Below are 18,883 nucleotides of genomic sequence, written 5' to 3' on the forward strand. Positions count from 1 at the left end.
CCTTGAGTAAACAACAGGGTCTCAAAACAAAGCTAGATCATTCAAAGTTCATGAAAATTTGTTTATCCTGGCAATCAGCCTGGGCTGCAACTCAGTTTGGTGCAAAGCTAATCATTTTGTTTGCCTTTGCCCGAGCTGTTTTACCTTCGCTGACAGCAGTGGGCGGGGGGATGATGAAAAATCACTCAGACAGGAGATTCCAAAATGTCGACACAATGTGGTGCCGTAGGCCAACTCTCTGAACATGATGTTGTGATTATGGAACTCGTCACCCCCTGCTATCAGACAATTATTTGCTTTGCACCCCTGAAAGGCGCCACAATGCACGGTGAAATGCCAAGATGCGACTGTATTCATGCATATTTGTGTGTGTTTTGTACTTGCAAGAGGCAATGGGGCAACTTAAAACTCTCACCTCTTAGCTTGACACCCTGTGAATTAAGCCCAATTTAAATTCAGACTGAGACTTTGCCACCCTTCCCTGCCTGAAGCATTCACACTTGCTGGAACAGATATAGTCCTCCTTCCACGTTCCGCATCAGTTCTCTGTCTGTGTCTCAAGCAGACTGGGAAAAGGGACCCTCGGAAATCTCTGCAGAACAGCTGGTTTCCCAGTACAGCGCGGAGCACGGTGCCCCCTGGATGAACAGAGGAGCTGAGAAAAAAAAAAGGCAGTCTAAGAATAGACCATGACCCTTATCACCGTTCTAGCTGATGGACAGCTGTGAAGTGATTTTTGTTACCGGCGTGGTTAGGCGTACTATGTGCATTTTGTGTGAAGCGTATGTATGCGAGTGGAAGATTACATTATGTTAGTGTGTGATTTTTCTGTTTAAGTGTGTGGTCAGGCAGCACTGGCTCACTGCCCCCCCTAGCCCAAGTCACTCTGCATTAATTCTGCAGCGCCTTGATAAAAACAAAGCGCAGACCAGCACAGCCTTTAGACGGAGCCAAGTGAGCCGCGCAGGCTAGCCCTGCCTCTGCAATGCCAAGACGAGCGGGACCACAGCGCCAGGGTGATGTCACCAAACCTGCCTTCAGGCTTGACTTTTTAAGCCTAAGTCCTGGTGTGGACAAAAGCAAGGGCATAACAGCTTGCCATTATTACAAGTTCAATATTGTCTGCTAACAACACATTTTTCTGTGCAGGCCTACTTTGCTGAAGAACTGTGTTTCAGCATTGATACATGATTGGAGGTTGATGCATTTCAGTGTTAAATATTCATTTCATCCAAACAATGCAGTTTTTTTTGGCTATAATCTTGACTGGTGAGGTATAAGATTAGAGTTTATTTTATCAATAAAAACTAATGAAAATCCAAGCAAAGGAGGTTGAGACATTCTGGTTACTTTAAAACAGTAGTGTAAGATTTTTTACATTCATCTCTGACAAGTAAAGCAGCTGATCTTACAAAGTATGTATATTAGTTACAAGTGAGAGTGTGCATATTTAAAAAAAAAAAAAAAAAAAAAAAGCATCACTGACTTGGTATTTACAGAAGACAGCGCAAAGTGTAGGAAAATACAGTGGTAGATACAAAGTCTGCCCGTTAATTCACATAACTTCCTAAAAACAAAATGTGTGTAAATTCACACGGTTTGCGTGAAAAGCGGATTGTCAAACACGTCCTTTCCTCTTCAACATCTACAGTTTGTCTTCATTATGCAGGTCAATAAAACATGATTCTAAAACATTCTGAAAGGGTCAGGTGATTCATATTTCTAATACCTTTGTCCTACGAGGAGTATTCCACCAAAATTAAAATAATTTCTTGAAAGTGAGCTTTGCCGTCATGTACTAGTAGACATTACTTTGAGTGAGAGCTGTTGGGTAACATACCAGCTAAATGTTTACACTACGAAAAACATTTTAGTAATGGGCTGCTAAAAGAAAAAAACTGAAGAAACCATGGGGAGTCCTGAACAAAACAGGAGGCAAAAATGTACAGTTTTGCTCCTCCTCCTGGTGGTTCCACTTACAATCTATAAAATCAACCAAGTTTCTAAAAAGTGGATAAAATGTGTAACAAATTATGATGAAACTGTTCCTACTGTTAACGGTTTTGTTGATGTTACTGATGCTGACTGCTGCAACAAAACAAGGATTTTAGCAGGCATTACGGTATGAACTTCATTTTACCCACAAAAAAATTGCACATGAAACCCCTCTGAGTCACTAAACCACAGTTATAAGTGCAAGTTATATGTCGATAACGTTACGTCCTGAAGTCCCAACAGAGCACACCGCGCCACTGAGCTCCAGGGCGGCAGCGGCGGGTGCTGCGATACTAATCTCACAGTTTATTGTGTCGGTAACTCGGACCTGGCTACGCCTACTTCTGACTACACTCGGCATCCGCGGCCACACCCCTCTACCCCTCTGCTAGGAAAAAAACATCTTGGCTGCGTAGAGGAGGATCCCGCCCAGCCCGGCAGTGGCGGCGACTGCGATGACCCTCACCAAGAGGAACTCCATCGAGTCCTCCAGCTTGGTGTGCAGCCGCAGGACCTGCCGGTGGGTGTCCTCCCGGCTGCCCGAGTTCTCGATGACGTGCTTGGCCAGGCCGCGCTTCTCGTTGAGCGGCATCTGGGCGGCGACGCGCTGCTCGGCCTGCTCCTGGGTCAGCCCGTCCCTCTGCATCAGGCGCAACAGCTGAGTGGCAGGGTCGCTGAAGAGGAACAGACAACGGAGGATATTTATGGTACGGCCAGGGCACCTTGTTAAAAATCCAGAGGCAGTGAGTCATGCTAATAAGGCATGGAGGGAGTTGGGAGAGAAGTATCCAATAACTTACAAAACTGTGGACCTAATGGCCTGCTTCTGTCAAAAACAACCTCAAAATGTCACCTTCTAATGATATATTTAAAAATCTGAGGTTTGTAAACAAACAGTCTGTACCTGTGAAATGGGGGAAAATGAGCAGTGGTCTTACCAGTAGACCACCACAGTGTGGTTGAGAAATTGTGTGAGACGCCGGGTTTCAAAAAGCAGCGGCACGTCCAGCACCACATAGCGGTACCCTGGGGAGAAGGACAGAGGAGAGAGCATTGCTAAACAGAACTTATTAGGATACTGTGCTTCAGTGAACATGATGTGTTTCCTCGTCCAACACATTTACACTCAATCCCGCTCAACAAAAGCTGCGTTTACGTGGACCCTAATATTCCACTAATAATCAGAATAACAGCTCAGTCAGAATAAAAACACCTCATGTAACCACATTAATCAGAAGACACTAGATTGATCAGAGGGAATTTTCAATCAGGTAGAAAGGGGTGGATAATCCATTCAGCAGGAAAATATTACCACCTAATCACCATGTAAACACTTAATCTGATCATTTCTCTCTGGTTGGAATAAATACATCCCTTCTGCGCATGTTTGTCTACGGCTGAGGCAACTTTTTTGTTGTAAAGATTAAATCTTTTAAGGATAAGGAAAGTTTGAGGGCTGCCTATAACAAGGCTAAAATTCAAAACGGCAAAAGTGGTTCTGGCCAAGCCCATGGTCTCATGGACGACCTGCTGGGTGATGGGAAAGCGACCATTGGTGAACATGACTTAGCCTATATTATAGTCATATTTCCAGCAGATTAGACGCCTCCCAGCAGGCAGAAACACTTTGCACATGTCAAAAAAGGGATATTCTGATTAAATGTGTTGCAGAGTGTAAACACACATCTTAACATATCACTTCATTTAGCATCCATGTAAACAGTAAACCCGGATTCTCTCATCAGAGTGATTTCATTCGAGTTGAAGAAATGTTGTCCATGTAACCACAGCTCCCGAGAATCGACTGAATCCCTTTAAAGAAGTAATCCCACAAGCTGTGTTTGAAAAGTGAATTTAAAGGCACTTTCTCATTGTGTTTGTGATGCACTGGACAGAGGAGGAGAGGTTGTCCTTGTCGCTAAGTACTTCATCTGCTGTGAGTGGAACTGAGAGCTGCTGTCGTGTTTCAAAAAAAAAAAAAAAAAAAAAAGATGCGTTAAGTGATGGAAAAATTAAAAAACAAACCTTTCAGAACACTTGCAAATGCCCGTGTATGTTTTAATGTTAGTGCAAATTATGCAAAGTTTCTTGCCATCACTATACCGGTCAAGCTGTTTGTCATTTGTTTTAGGTAAAAATAACTGTGATGCTTTGAACAGCTGACCAACAAAGAACTCTTAAAATGTTACAGACTTGTTTTTGTGTGTGTGTGTTTTTTTATTCACCACCGATTTGGCTTTGTAATTAGAAAGCTTTCTAACAATAGCCCCTTCTCATGTGCAAGTCTTCGTGTAAGTCTCCCTCACCTCTCAGGAAGTAGAACACCATCTCTTTGAGCATGGCTTTGTGGATCTCTGGGTGGGTGATGGAGTTCAGCAGCCTCCTCTTCTCCTCGTTGGCGAAAATGATCTGGCCCAGCTTCTTTCTGTCAATCTCCCCGCTCTCCAGCAGGACCTCAGGCCCAAAGTGGTGCACGATGCGGCGGTAGGCCAAACTGTGGGGCTCCACCACTGTTACCAAAGCCAGGGCAGACAAGATTTTTTTTTTTTAATTCAACCCAGCAGCATTGAAAGCAAAATGATAAAAGAATCACTGAGTAAAAATAACTCAGCGCTGGGTAAATGTGGCTATGGACACCATGGATGTGGGTTAAATATAACCCAAATTTACACACTGCAGACATCACACTTAATCACACAGGCTCCACACTGGAAAACTGTTCTCTGGGATGATAATACTGGCCAACATTATTTCAACTATATTTTCACTTATTAGAAGAGTGGGACAAAGTGACAGAGAGAGATTGGCCTACCTTTCCTGGCCACATCATCAGCATCAATAATGGGGCATCCAAGCTCTCGCAGCATAGAAGACACTGTGCTTTTCCCTGAGGCAATACCTCCTGTCAGCCCCACCAAGAACATCCTGAGGCAAAGAGCTGGCAACAGGACCAGAAGTAGCCAATTAATTTCGGCGGTGTCACAATACCATCTATACTTATGCCATTTCAAAGCCAAAGCCGCTAAAAGTGTAACGGCGATGACGTCAGACCAAAACATGTGGACCGGCCACAGATATTATCACTTTTACTATTTTTTGCTGCTGTCGCTGTCTTTGGTTATAACAAATTTTGGGTGAAAAAAGTGATAGAAAGAAGAAAGTGAATGTAGATAAATTACAAATATACAGATGAACATGATCATGCATTCCACTGAACACACATCTAAACATATACAGATGTGTGTAGATAGATAGATAGATAGATAGATAGATAGATACACACAGAATGACCAAACCAATTATTCAGTCTAGTTTTATCAAGCAAGTTGTTTCTTTGTATTATATTTAATCATGAGCAAGTGTTTTGGCTTAAATATTGGGTTTCTTCGGGCTCCCACATCAACACTAACACGCCCCCTACTGGAGAGAGCACAGAGCCACACCTGCAGCTCCTGGGGGAGTCACCGACCAACTTCAGCTGCTATCAGACTGGTTTGACTGGTGAAGATGGTAAACTGTTGGGTTATTCTGAATAAAATGTCATAACGTTACTATACCTGACACCTGGCAGCTCCATAACACTAATTCATTATCTGACGTGAGTTCAAATGCACAATAATTGAGTAAACAGAGGTTGTTTATCGCTGTTTGCCTCGTAGGCCTAGATAACGAATGTACCTTTTGGTTTTACCTTATGAAAGTGAGTCACTCCTCAATTCAAATGAGATTACAGAGGAAGTCCGTGCGGAGCCAGGAGTGGGACGACGCAGTAAACAAGCTAGCAGGCTAGCCAGCTAGCGTTAGCCCCCCAAGTGTTGATCAGGTCAGCGCCACCGCAGACATGAGACTGGACTCAGCCTCGGCCATCTCAGCCTGACTCTGAGCCTCTGTGCGGCCAGCTCTGCATGCTCCGGCGTCTTGTATCTCTACGGGTTTCTGTCTACGACCATGAAGTCATCGCACTGTAAATTAGCTCACAGTGAACCAGTTTCTGAGCTTGACAGGCGCGTCGCCAGCAAAATCTTCCGGCCGTCCCTGCTCATTTGACTTGAGTTCCTCCTGGCGCATTTCAAACTAAAACGCGTTGTAACTCAGACCCGACCCCTCTGTTGACCAAACTTGTTTATTTTACAGGAAAAACAAATACAGCATTTTTCCATGGAAGGAAACACTGTTTTTGCATGAAAGAAAAGTACAAAGATAATTACAAATCAAGCTGCAAGTCCATGTTCCTGTGGAGAAATAGATCAATGCTCCACTTTCTGATCTTCACTTTGGGTTGAGATTGGTGTGTGTGCGGTGATACTGGGACTGGGGGAGTTGTGGGCATGCCTGGACCGTTTGCCCCTGTGTACCATTTCACCCCCGTCCTCCCCTTCCTCACGCTCCAGCCTGCCTCTCTTCACAAAATGCTCTATCCTGGACTGGAGGCTCTCGCAGCACGGGCGCTCCAGCAGGGGACGATAGTTCCTCTGTCTGGTGCCCTCCACCAGCCAGCAGTGCTTAGAGGACACGCCGCCTGTGGATGGAGAGGCATGAGGAACATATACATTTAAACAGCCAGAGAAAAGTAAGCACGTCTACTTCATCTTGTGCATAATCATTTGTATACATACTCTAGAAACTAAGTTAAAAAAAAAAAAAAATAGTAATATACATATGACTATGTTACTATTCTGAGATTAAGAATTTTAGTCATGGAGCACTGAATATTATGAGCAACAAATTTCGTTGGTCCTTTAACTTTAACTCCCCTCATAACAGTCTGTCTGTAATATTAGTATGTTTTTCTTGAAACAAATGGCTACCCTTGAAAATAAGTTACCAAGTTAATTTGTAAATAGTATTATCCACAGTCATGAGGCCAACAGAGTTTATGGGATGGTCAATTGCACATTTCTTTCTTTATTTGTTTCATTTTCTTTTTAAGTATTTATTTGTTTGTTTATTTGCTTATATCTCACATTGTGAAACTGGGCCCTAGACCGATATATCAAAGTATCAAATATCTGTTTCAAAAATTCCTGTTGATGATCAGATTTAAGTTAAGTAGGTTAAGGTGTTCTTTATTTCTTAGGTCGTGTTGATTAAATCCTGTTGAATTTCTCACCCATGGCCTCCAGACCCTGCATCATGCCGTGGAGGACATGGCTCCTGACGGCGCTCTGGGTCCAGTGCTGCTGCAGTGCCGCCAGGGCATGGTTCAGCTCCTCCGGCTCCTGCTTCCAGCTCAGCCCCTCAAAGTGGCAGTCGTACAGCACCAGTGGGTAGTCGACCGCCATGCTGCAGGCGAGGAGGAGCAAAGAGTTTAACAAGACTTCACACACGGTGATGCAGCTGTGGCTTTGACAGTGTTATCCGTGTTTTGGTGAACACAAGTGATCCGATCGTTTGGAGTGTTAGTGATTCAGTTTGCAGTGAACGTTATGTGATGATTACAAAGCATGGCACTGATTCATATTTCCACAGGTGGTTCAGCACAAATGAGCTCACCTGTACTGGGGCTTCCTGGGGTTTCTGTCGACATCCAAAAGCTGATTGATTATCTCAGGGGCTTCCAGCTTCTGCCCGATCAGGAGCAGCACTGCCATCATGCAGCGTACCTGCAGAGCGGGTAACAAGAGGAAATTCAGGCGGGTAGCAAGACGCTGCAAGTGCCCTTCATCAAAGCGCTTTAACATGGAAAGAGACGGGAAAGACTGCATTTGAGCTGCATAAATTTGAATTTGCCATGCTGACACTAAACCACTGAATTGCAATCATCTTTTTTTAAATGAATGACTGTGATTATGAAATTTATAAGGCACAATTTGGAATTGAATGAAACTGAATGTGATTAATAGTGAGGTGAATGCTTTAAAAATGAATGCAATTACCGAATTAAAATTCTACCCTTTTCTTGAACAGTTTTCTCAACACAAATTCTGTTCTAATCAGCCTTATTTAAACTAAAAGCTAGAGTTGGTCTCTTCCCCCACCTGATGGTAAAGGAAGGCCAGTCCTTTGATCTCGAATATGAAAATATCATGTGGGTCTGTGCTGGACATGTGTTGAGGCTGGACCGGCTTGACCGAGGCCGACAAGATGGTTCTCTGGAACTGCAGCACTCCGTTGCCCACGTCCATTTTGCACACGTTGCGAAAGTCATGGGTGCCCTCATACCTGTGGGATGTCAAGAGGGACACAGAAAGCTAAATACAGACAAATCTAGTGGAAATAAGTCTTGGCTAAACCACAAATACTTCAGTGGGCAAGTTATTTGATGCAGGGTGGTATAGGTTAGTTAAGGCAACACATGTACTTTTATATTCTTGAAATATTTGTGTGTGCTTGTTGTGTATGATCATGTGTCTTAGGAGGGAAACAGAAGTCTAGAGGTTCATTCAGTCTTGATTTGTGACCATCACCGGGCTATTTCCACAGCTTAGGAGCAAAAGACCCAAAACCTCTTGGAAAACAACATCAATATGACAAATCCTCCAAGTGCAGCACTAACAATGAGTGAGTGACCAACTTTGTGGACACGCAACAGTGATGATTTCATAAGGATGTGGGCACATTTTCTTGTTCATACATGCAATACATTAGAATGAGGGTCATTTGCATGTAAAAGCTCCACATACATTCTACAAATCCAAAAAGAAATTTGGCTCTTTGCAGCCCACACATCTAATTCTGTAGTTTGAACACTTGTCTATGTCTCCAAATACGGTTTAACTGCCTTGGAGATATTTTTTGTTTTTTGGTTAATTATGACTGGATAAGCAAGAAGGGATTTTATCATAAAAGAGCAGCTGAGGAAAGACATTTTAATGTACTTTGGGTTATTATCTGTGTTTTTTGTTTTGTATTTTGACCCACCTTTTTGCAGCATCTGCCATCATCGCTACATCCAAGGACCCGCGGGGGAAGTAGTAGCGGTACGTCCGGGACTGACAGTCAAAGCGTGCGCTGAAACCCTCTGCAACCGGTGCCCAGTCCAACATCCTAATGTCCTGGGGCAGGACTCTGTTCAGCATCTTCACATAGGGAAGCTCAGAGCCAGCAGCCTTCGTCTCGCTGCTGGCATCAACACTGGCTGGTAGCGTGACACCCAGCCCTCCGCAAGACTGTGTGGAGCGCAAGTCTATGGTTATGACCTAGGGGGGGAAGCGACAGCATCATTATGTGTAAAGGGAGAAAACTAAATTTCTCCAACAAACTCAATGTGATCTTGAGTCTCAGAGAGCTCACTTGGGAAAAGGCACTGACTCCCTTATCAGTGCGGCCACACCGGTGATAGTTGGAGCTCTGCCGATCCTGGATGAGCCGTGTCTTCAGCAAAGCTTCAAACAGCCTGGCCTCCACCGTGTTGTCTGTGTTCTCCTGGACGGCAAAACCCTGGTAGGCCCATCCCAGGTACGCCAGCCGCAGAGCCACATGGCGCCGGGGATGGGCAGAGAAGTCAAAGGGACGCTCTTTGCCCGCTTTTCGACCCTTTTTCCTGTTGGTGCCTCCGTTAGGCTCACAGTGTGTGTGTTCACCGGGACCTGGCCTGGCCGTCGCCGCCGTGTCAGCCTCAGCTCCATCCTGCACTCGCAGCTGGGACTTGAGCCTTTCCACCTCTCCCTCCAGCTCCTTTATTCGCTGGATTAACTCGGCTGACATGCTGCTTGTGGTGGAGAGCAGGAGGGAAGACGGGCACAGAGTGGATAATACGCCTGTAAAGAATGAAAGAGCAATGTTATAATGAATTCAATAAGGCTAGCACATCATTAAGTGTAAAAACAAAGTGTAAACAAACAACACACTGTATACTGTTCACATAATCTAAGGAGGTTGGCCACTTTTTTCTATTTTTGATGCTTTTTGTATTACACAATATTTAGATATTCCTTATTCTAGCCTGTGTTTGTAACTAGTCAACTAATACTGCCTAGCTTGTTAACATTACACACACAGTGTTAGCGTCATGGCTGGCAGAGGGGCGTAAGAATGTAAAGAGTAAGAAATCTCGTAAATGACAATAAAACGGGGTCTTTACCTTTGTCACCAGGTGAAATAAACTCTTAATAAACTTGATAAACTTCGTGAACATTCAAACGTATCCAGTTTCTCAGGCTGCCGGTGCACACATGGCTCCTCTCCTGCTGACGCGAGCTGCGAGCCGGACTAACATTGAGAAGGGACTCGTTTCCTGCTGTGGGTTTCTGGGAAATGTAGTTCTTTGATCTACTGGCTCCGGCCCCTGAAGTATCAGTCGTGTCTTCAAGATTGAGTTCGTGTCCGACAATTTAACCTTTAAAAGTATGACTAGTTTAGCTTACAACAAGAAGAACGAATTTACATCTGTATTTAATTATTTATTTATTTATTTATTTATTTATTCATTCATTCATTCATGTTTGATTCAGACATACATAGCAATTTGGGAATTTGATTCTAACAACTTGGGACATCTTCTAAAATCCAGAGTTACTGATGCTTATACTGATAATACTAATAATACTAATGTTGATGATGATGATGATGTTGATGATAATGATGATGATGATGATGCTGATTAGAGGAAGAGGAAGATTATAATAATCACCATCGTTTCAAACGTGTCCTAGGATTGTGACACTTTTAGAAACAGCTTACATTGTGCTTTACAAAGGAATTACAAACCCAAGTCATAAAATAGAATTAAAAAAAGAAGATAGACAAATAAATAAAAGTCATACACAGCTTTTGATATTGTTTACTGAAAAGCATCACCGACTTTTCAGCTTAGTAAATATAAGCATTCTGTGCGCAGTTTACTGATGTCACTTTAGCCTGCATTATTTCCTGATATTAAAGTTAATTTTTTCCAAGTTGACTTGACCTCTGCAAGTAAATTCTCAGAGGCTTGACTATCCAGGGAAGATTTATTGTCTCATTTTAACCACAAACATCCCCAAGTTGTAATACTGTGTACGTACATATATCAATACATACATATATGCATGTATCTATTTCTACATCTATAGATATGTATTTCTATCTCTCTCTCTCTCTCTCTCTCTTTCTTTCTTTCTTTCTCTCTCTCTCTTTCTCTTAATATATTTATATGGATAGATAGATAGATTATAAGTCTGTACTGAAGTCTGTTTTTTCTGGGATTATTATAAATAGGAATAGGTGCCTGGGAGTCCATTGATTTGTTTGTTTGCCAGAAAAAAAGCACCCTAAAATCAAAATATCTATATGAAAATAAAGATCATTTATTATTGGAGTGCTGTCCTTATTCATTCAACACTTTCTTTGCAGTGCTTTGCCTTGTTTTACCTCTTTTATATTTTTATTATTATTTTCTTCATGTCTTTTTGTGAAGTATTTTGCAAACACTGCTCTTCATTACATATTTATCATTATCCTTGCAGTATTCTACCACAGTTTAATTTAAAACAAGATCCTTTAGGGGTCTTTAAAGAGCATTTTTTTTTTTCTTACAGAATATGTTGTGCTGTATTTCACATGGGAAGATGTGTTTTTGTCAAAGAACAGAACTGCTTTGCTTTGCCTGCTTCTGTGCTATCAGATGCCTGACAATCTTTGCAGCTTATCAGCACCACAGGAAAATACAAAATACAAATCTCTGCAAGTCACTTTATCGTGGATATTGTCGATGGTGGGTCTGTTCTCCAGGTTGTACTCTGAGATCACTGCTCAGGCTTTATTGCTGATAGTGTTTTTCAGCTGTAGGGGGCTATTAAGACCAAAAAGATTATAAACTTTGCACATCACCTCTTGTATGCCTAGAGAAGCACTGCTCATGTTCAGATATTGATCTCCAAAATGTCCTGTGGACAGAATTTCAGTGTTTCTCTTTGTTGTGAGCTGCGCATCATGCAATTATCTCCAAACTGATTTTCACCACGAGGACGCAGATGAACTGTATCACGGCACAACAAAGACAACAGAGTTAGAGATCAGTCATGTCCTGTTATTGATGGTTTAAATATAGACAACAACAACTCTCCCTCATGCGATATTACAGCAAGAATCCGGCTCCTTGCACCAGAGTGAGGATGAGGACTGTGGGCAACACCAACACATTACAACAACTCTGCTGAAATACCGCTGGTGAATGTTACCCAACATTTTGGCGTAGAGAGCTATGCAATCTAAAACACAGAAACCCAGAACAAAATCATTCTTTTCAACATTGAAAGCCATTATAAACTTAGTCGATCAAACCATAACATACCATTTTTTGGCTTCTTTTACTTCCCTCAACACCATTCCGTTCTGAACTGTGCAACACACGCTGTATGTCAATATGGGAATCTAACGCCACATGATCACAATCTTCAAGCCAGGAGTGCATGGCAATACTCCAGAGGTGATATGGGAAACCTCAGATGCCTGTAAAACAAATACAAAGACTGGAAAAGTTTATTGAAAAAGTATAGAAAAGCAGAAAGAAACACTGAATACGGATTCAGTGTTTTCTGCAATGTCCATGAACCCAGTTCCTCTAGTTGAAGGCCAGCCTCTCTACTCACTCTGCTCTGTGTTATGAATCCATCATGCTGGTGTGGGGTAAGCCAAAAGCAAAGAAAGTGCACAACTTTGATCTCTGAGATGGATGTGTAACCCTACAAGAAATTTTAGGATGACATCATGACAACATCACATCAAAATTATAGAAGTACATAAAAGTGGCACCCGAGGTTATTGGTGAACAGCATCAAAAAGTCAATACAGGTCATGGACCGGTTCCATTTCTCTGAGGCTGACTTGGACCGAGGCACAAAATGTTTATGATTTCCTCAGAGTTATGATGCACAAACCAGGTCAATCAATAATAATAATTGTGCTATAAGCCACAGTTACTACCAAAGGTGTAAACAAAATCAAGGGAAAAAAGCCTTGCAGATTATCAGATTATTTGTTTATTCTTTGTTCTCATATGACTCTCAAATATAATTTTGTCCTTTGAGTTTTCACCGACTTCATTTGAGCAAATAAACTCAACTAATTAAATTAAACATGAGCTGTTGTGGCCACTAATCCTCCTGGCTCCATAATGTCAAGCAATATTATTAGAGACCAGACAAGACAACATAGTTGTGTCTGGTTGAGTCTTAAGAGGCCTTTTAAAGAGACGCTACCCCTGCAGGGCTTGTATGTCATGCAAGTTAAGAGTCATTAAGGAAGGTGTCCCACATGACAATCATGTTTTACAAAGCACAGATGGCCTGACTCTGAAATCTGTATGTTGTGATAATGCAAGTTTATAAGAAGTTTTGCAGAGTCATTTGTAGCCTATAGCCCACCAGTAAAGCAGATTTAACACAGCACTGTGAAGTTCAGTCATTTGAATGTGTTATGATGAGGTCACAGTAGCAGTGCTGCAGACTTGATGACTAATGTTCAAGAGCACGACACTTGAGAGACGAGAGCATATTTCTCAGTCTTCTGCTGAACTAAAGCGACCATGAGCGCCTTCGAAATGAACTCCTGTCCTGCATCAGAGGAAGATTTCTCTCATTTCCTCCACCAAGGCAACGACAGCTCTGGCCGGGAATCTGGCTGTGAATCTGAGGATGATTCAGACGAGACGGTCAAAGCCCTTCTTGCCGATGACGAAGAAGTCCGACAGGAAGCGAACACTTGCCTGAGCGAGCCTGTGGTGAAAACCTCTGACGCACAGCTCGAGCTCCTGCTGTGACTGTCACTGGAGAGAGCTGTCACTTCCCAGAGAGAGGAAAAATTACTTTCAAGTTTTTGCTCTTGTCCAGACAAAGATACTTTTTAGGCTGACTATTGAAAATGTGAAGAAAAAAAGGAAAAAGAAGCTCTGTGGTCATGATAAAATGTTGTTACAATATAAATTTGAGGCCAAAAACATAGATAACAAAACCATGTGTTTATAAAATAAATAAATAAATAAATGTTATAGTGAAGCGAATGCTTTTTGCCTTGCAGGGCATTGCTGCAGCAGCACAGCCTCTGCGAGCTGCAGTAGCCAGTCGGCACCAGTGCCTTCTGTGAATACATAACCACCAACCAACTTGGAGCTCATCTGGGAGCCAGCACTGGTGTGCAGCTTGTTTGTGTCCAGAGCTCCAGTAACCAACAGCCAACTCTGCCACACTGTGCATCTACCAGCAGCCTCCACAGCAGCTCCCTTCACTGTGCAAGATGTCCAGGTCCTATTTGCTGCCCTCAGCCTCAACTCTGAGCCTCGGGCACCCTCTTCCTGCTCCCACTCAGTGCTGGGGAGACGAAGAACATCCAGGGAGAGAAACATGGAGGTGTGCGTGAGGTCTGAGCAGGACATTAATGTCTCCAAGTGGAGAAGGATCGCATGATCTGGCCGCTGGTCCGACTCCATCCACAGGCTTCAGTACCACCCAGAGGCAAACCAGCCACTAGCTGCAAGAGCGGCCATTACCACTGCTTTCACCATTTCACCGTTAATAATTTTAAATTGTAAATAAATGTACAAAATAAGCACAAACTTGTGTACAGTATTCATTTAGACAAAGGAGCAGAGAGTGAGACTACTCGGCTGCTCCCATGAATGTGGTAAAACTGCTAGGCTGAGGCACAAGTCTTAACCTGCACAGGTCACAAATCCTGTTCTTTGTTGTCTCATTCATTGTCATCATCCACAAACACAACACTTCTTCAGTTTAGTTTAGTTTATTAGTTTGACAGCAATAGTGCACATAAAATGTACTACAATTAGTCAAAAGCTGTCTCTGGGCAGTGAGGTGAACAGCAAACTGAATACCAGCCAGCTTACATCCTGTTTCTTTTATTATTTCAGGTAAATCAAGACATGTACATACAATGTTGCTGAACTAGACAAGGTATTTCATGTTGCCTACAGTTATACATGGTTTTATTTAGAGTTTGTTTGTTGTTTGGTTGTTTGGTGGAGAGTACCCACTTGGAGCAGTGTGATGACTGGATCTGCGAGTCTCACTGCAGGGTTTCTTCTTTCTCTATGTGCACCAGGTCTTCCAGCAGACCTTCTCCACCTACATGTGGAGCTGGAGCCTCATCAGGAATCTGGTCCAACTCCTCCGCCTGGAAAAGCACCGAGGCCTCTGGCTCCGTCACAGCAACACTGGCGTGAGAGGCTGGGATGGGATGAGACGTTGCCAGACATGGCATCCCTTCTTCTCGTCTCCCACAGCAGTTGAAAGTGACCCAATTCTGTTTTGTTTGTTTTTTTCTGATCCTTTTGCCTTGACTATTCGCATTCATGTTTGTTTGTGACCCATATGTGACTTCAGTGTGAGCAGATCTGCACTCCACATTTACAGCAAGCATGTGCCTGAACAACAGAAAATGTCATTTGCACGACAGTCCATCATCAGATTTCATGCTGGTGCAAGCATTCATTTCTTCAGTTGTTTGCTGTGGTAACAGTGATGTGATGGCAGTCCATCGGTTCAGGCTGAGGGTAGGAGGGCTGAAAAAAGTTTGGATTGAAGCACCCCCCCCCCTGTATCTATCAAATTTGCAACTTCTTGTCTCCTGTCATTCTTGCTGCAATCCTTCAGATTTTGTTTTGGCCCACCTCTGCTGACAGTAACTGAACAAAGATGCTCTGACAGTGATGTGAATGTGCTCAGTGGGAGAAAAAACACAAATTCAGATCTGAGTATTCACACAGCGTCACATCGGTAGGAATCAGATACGCATCTGATTTAGGACCACGTATGAAAGTGGTCCAAATCAGAATTGAAACTTGCAGATAGTGTTTTTTTTTTTTTTTTTTTTTTTTGCTGTTAACACTAGCATAAAAATGATAGCAGATCTGTGTCATATTTGAATAAAAAATCAGATCTAGGCCACTTTTGGCTATGCTCAGAAATCCAGTAAAAAGTGGCCAAAATCTATTTTTTTCTCCTCAGAATCACAAAGATGAGATTTTTTTTTTTTTTTTTCACCTCTGAGCATGCTCACATCTCTGTCTGTGTCATCATTTGGTTATTGTCAGCAGTGGTGTGCCAAAACAAAAGGATCACAGCAACAATGACAGAGAGACATTAAGTAGATATATGGGGAGATGCTTCAACCCAATCCCTTTTTTGCCTTTTTGCCCTCAGCTTGAGCCGCTCACAGACTGCCACCACACCACTGTTACCGCAGTAAACAATTCAGAAGAAATGAATGCCTGCACCACTATGTTATTCACAGTGATGATGGACGGTCATGAAAATAACATTTTTTTATGTGCATGTATGCTTGCTGTGAATGTAAAATACGACACACGGGTCACATACAAAGATGAATGTGAACAGTCAATGAAAAAAAAAACATATTTGACATATCTTTCTGCCTGCTAGTCTGTCTGTCCCCTTCCCCTTTCTCATTTTCATCCTATTCTCTGTTGCAAGGTTGCTTTCCACATTAAAACGTTTGACTACAGCCCCCTTCTGAATGGGGAAATATAATATGTGTGACACAATAGGCTGGGCTGGGTTGTGGACTGAATCACAAGGTCTTCACCAAAAACATGCACCCCTTAGCAGAACATACAGAGAGTAGTCTGTCTGCCTGGGGAGGGACTAGCTTATCAGTAATGGGACAAATAATTAACATGTTCGCATGAGTCTCTGGTTTTGTCTATTGTCAGCTCCTCAATGCCCCCTTGTCTGGGTAGCCTTATCTACTCGTTACTTACTGTTCTTCAGCCTCAGTAGGCGGTAAAATAAGTGGGATATTTTGAATATCGTCAAGCGCACTGTTGTTCTCAGTGTATTTGATTATTTACAAAGTCATTCTGTTCTATGGGAGTCTTTGATGGATTTGATGAGCCCTGGCATGCTTGGCACACTTGATGTTAGATTTAGTTTTCTCTACGGTGTGACGTGTGCAACCACAGGGGGGCGCTATTTGACATTATTTACAAGGCAAGCTTTGCATCCTTTTTCAACGATGCTGCGCGACACACATCTAGAAACACACAGACATCCACTAACACACATTCACATCATTTTCTAGTCACATGCCTGCGTCTGAACTTTTCGGACAAATATTCAAGTTATTTAAAATAGTCATGCTGCACCTAAAACTGTACCAAATCACTCACATAAATCTTGAAACAAGGATTTCTAGAGGTCGCCCCCTGCAAAATACAGTATAAATCTGTCACACAGCTGAAGTCTGCAAGTCTTTGAAGGATTTAATGGGAACAGGATGCAAAACGATTACCATAGTTGGACTGCTCCGTCACCCAGCGGGCATTGTCCTTCCCACGCTTTGCTTTTCCTGTTTCGAATTCCTAAGACCTGGTCAAAATTGGCTATGATTTCCTACTGATAAGGATAATTGTTTAGTGAAGGGTAAGAAGAGGGGATGTGAGGGTCGTTACTTATGTAACATAGAGCCATATTTTCAAAAATTATGTAATTCAACAGTTGAAAGACCCATAAAAGGTCAAATGTACCATTGAACCAGCCTTTGAACCAGCATTTGCAAATGAATTCTCCACAAGTAGATGCCACTTACTGTCAGTGTGATACTTAAATCTATTTCTTGAACCACACCTATGTAAACTGTTTTTACTGAAAAGTCACAAAAGCACCCAAGCATATGTAATTCTTCTAAACAAAGCAAAACACTGAAAATGTTTGTGTGTGTGTGTGTGTGTGTGTGTGTGTGTGTGTGTGTGTTCAGCAACATGGCTGACTCTTCCTTGTATATTAGAGATAGGAAAGGGGTAGAAAGTGTCTGTCCAGCAGTAAACAAGTAAATCACGGTGCTTTTTCCATCAAGGGAAATGTTTGTAGTCTAAAGTAAATACCGCCTGTGATCATGGTGCCTCCCACCATATGGGACTACTTAAGCGTACCAGGCCTTGTTAACTCTGGTTTCTCTTGCATGCTGCCCACCACTGAGTGAAATATGGCCATCTGACAAATGCGAGGTAATAATTCCTGACCTTTCTTTTACTGTTGTTACACTCTCAAGACAAATAATTATGATGCAACTATTGTGTAAAATACTGCATAAGAAACTTTGGGAAGCATTTGATGTTTGTTTTCACAGCTAATTATTCACATTTATCTAATATTATTATTAGCGTAATTTAATTATCTAATTATCTAAACTGTTACTTGTGGTTTGTACCAAATCCATATTGTATAACATATATTATATACAGTATATACAGCTTGCTGATAGGTATATGAATATGGCTTGTGTTGCAAGAGACATAGAATGTAAATTATAAAATAAATGTATGTATGTATGTATGTGTATGTGTTAGTGTGTGTGATTCACACTCTATTTCTGCATAAATATGACCTAAAATGTCCTAAAACTAGATAATGAGAACCAAATTAACCAATACCACAAAAACATTGAACTTATTAATCTATTTATTGAGGAAAATCATCCAATCTTAAATATTTGATGATGATTAAATGACTTATGCAGTATTATTCAAAGCGGTTGTAGTGACAGCAGTAGTTTTATGACTAGCGCTTGATTGATTCCACAATGTGAAAATGATTTAATAGGCAAAGCAAATAGTAAACACACTGCAGCACATTCAGGATGGGGTTCCCACAGAACAAAAAAAAAACAAAAAAAAAAACAGAAAACATCAGGGACAAGCAGTCCATGGTCATTTGAATGTAATGAGGCTATTAGAGTCACTGGAAGCCCACTTGCATGTGTCCCAAGCTTTGAATATGTATGAGACTCGACACAATGACGACCCACTCACACACTACCTGTACAACCCCCATATGAAAAGGCTGAAAAGCATTGTGGTTACCTGCTGTGGTCACACCCTCCCTCAGTAACCTACAGAAAGCCTACCGGCGGAAACACAGTTTGTGTGTCACTCAGACGAGTTTCCCTTTTGTTGTTGCACGGCAGATCAAATGCACACAGAAAGCTGCCCTACTGG

At 42.2% G+C, this 18,883-nt stretch overlaps 2 protein-coding genes across 2 annotated transcripts; both read right to left on the bottom strand.

Moving 5' to 3' along the window:
* Positions 1–1,262: 1,262 nt before the first annotated feature.
* On the bottom strand, positions 1,263–6,023 carry dcakd (dephospho-CoA kinase domain containing). Its single transcript, XM_030078244.1, has 5 exons — positions 5,687–6,023; positions 4,808–4,933; positions 4,302–4,505; positions 2,934–3,021; positions 1,263–2,669 (listed from the first exon to the last, which is right to left on the bottom strand). The coding sequence occupies exons 2-5, from the start codon at positions 4,917–4,919 to the stop codon at positions 2,384–2,386; spliced, it is 690 nt and encodes a 229-aa protein (XP_029934104.1). The 5' UTR covers positions 4,920–4,933; positions 5,687–6,023; the 3' UTR covers positions 1,263–2,383.
* Positions 6,024–6,098: 75 nt separating this feature from the next.
* Positions 6,099–10,179, bottom strand: pus3 (pseudouridylate synthase 3). The gene is made up of 7 exons (XM_030078243.1): positions 10,019–10,179; positions 9,229–9,695; positions 8,857–9,134; positions 7,974–8,157; positions 7,489–7,598; positions 7,106–7,278; positions 6,099–6,514 (listed from the first exon to the last, which is right to left on the bottom strand). Exons 2-7 carry the CDS (start codon positions 9,640–9,642, stop codon positions 6,243–6,245), a joined length of 1,431 nt encoding a protein of 476 aa, XP_029934103.1. The 5' UTR covers positions 9,643–9,695; positions 10,019–10,179; the 3' UTR covers positions 6,099–6,242.
* Between the last annotated feature and the right edge of the window lie 8,704 nt (positions 10,180–18,883).

This window comes from Myripristis murdjan, chromosome 19, assembly GCF_902150065.1.
Source record: "Myripristis murdjan chromosome 19, fMyrMur1.1, whole genome shotgun sequence".
NCBI lineage: Eukaryota > Metazoa > Chordata > Actinopteri > Holocentriformes > Holocentridae > Myripristis > Myripristis murdjan.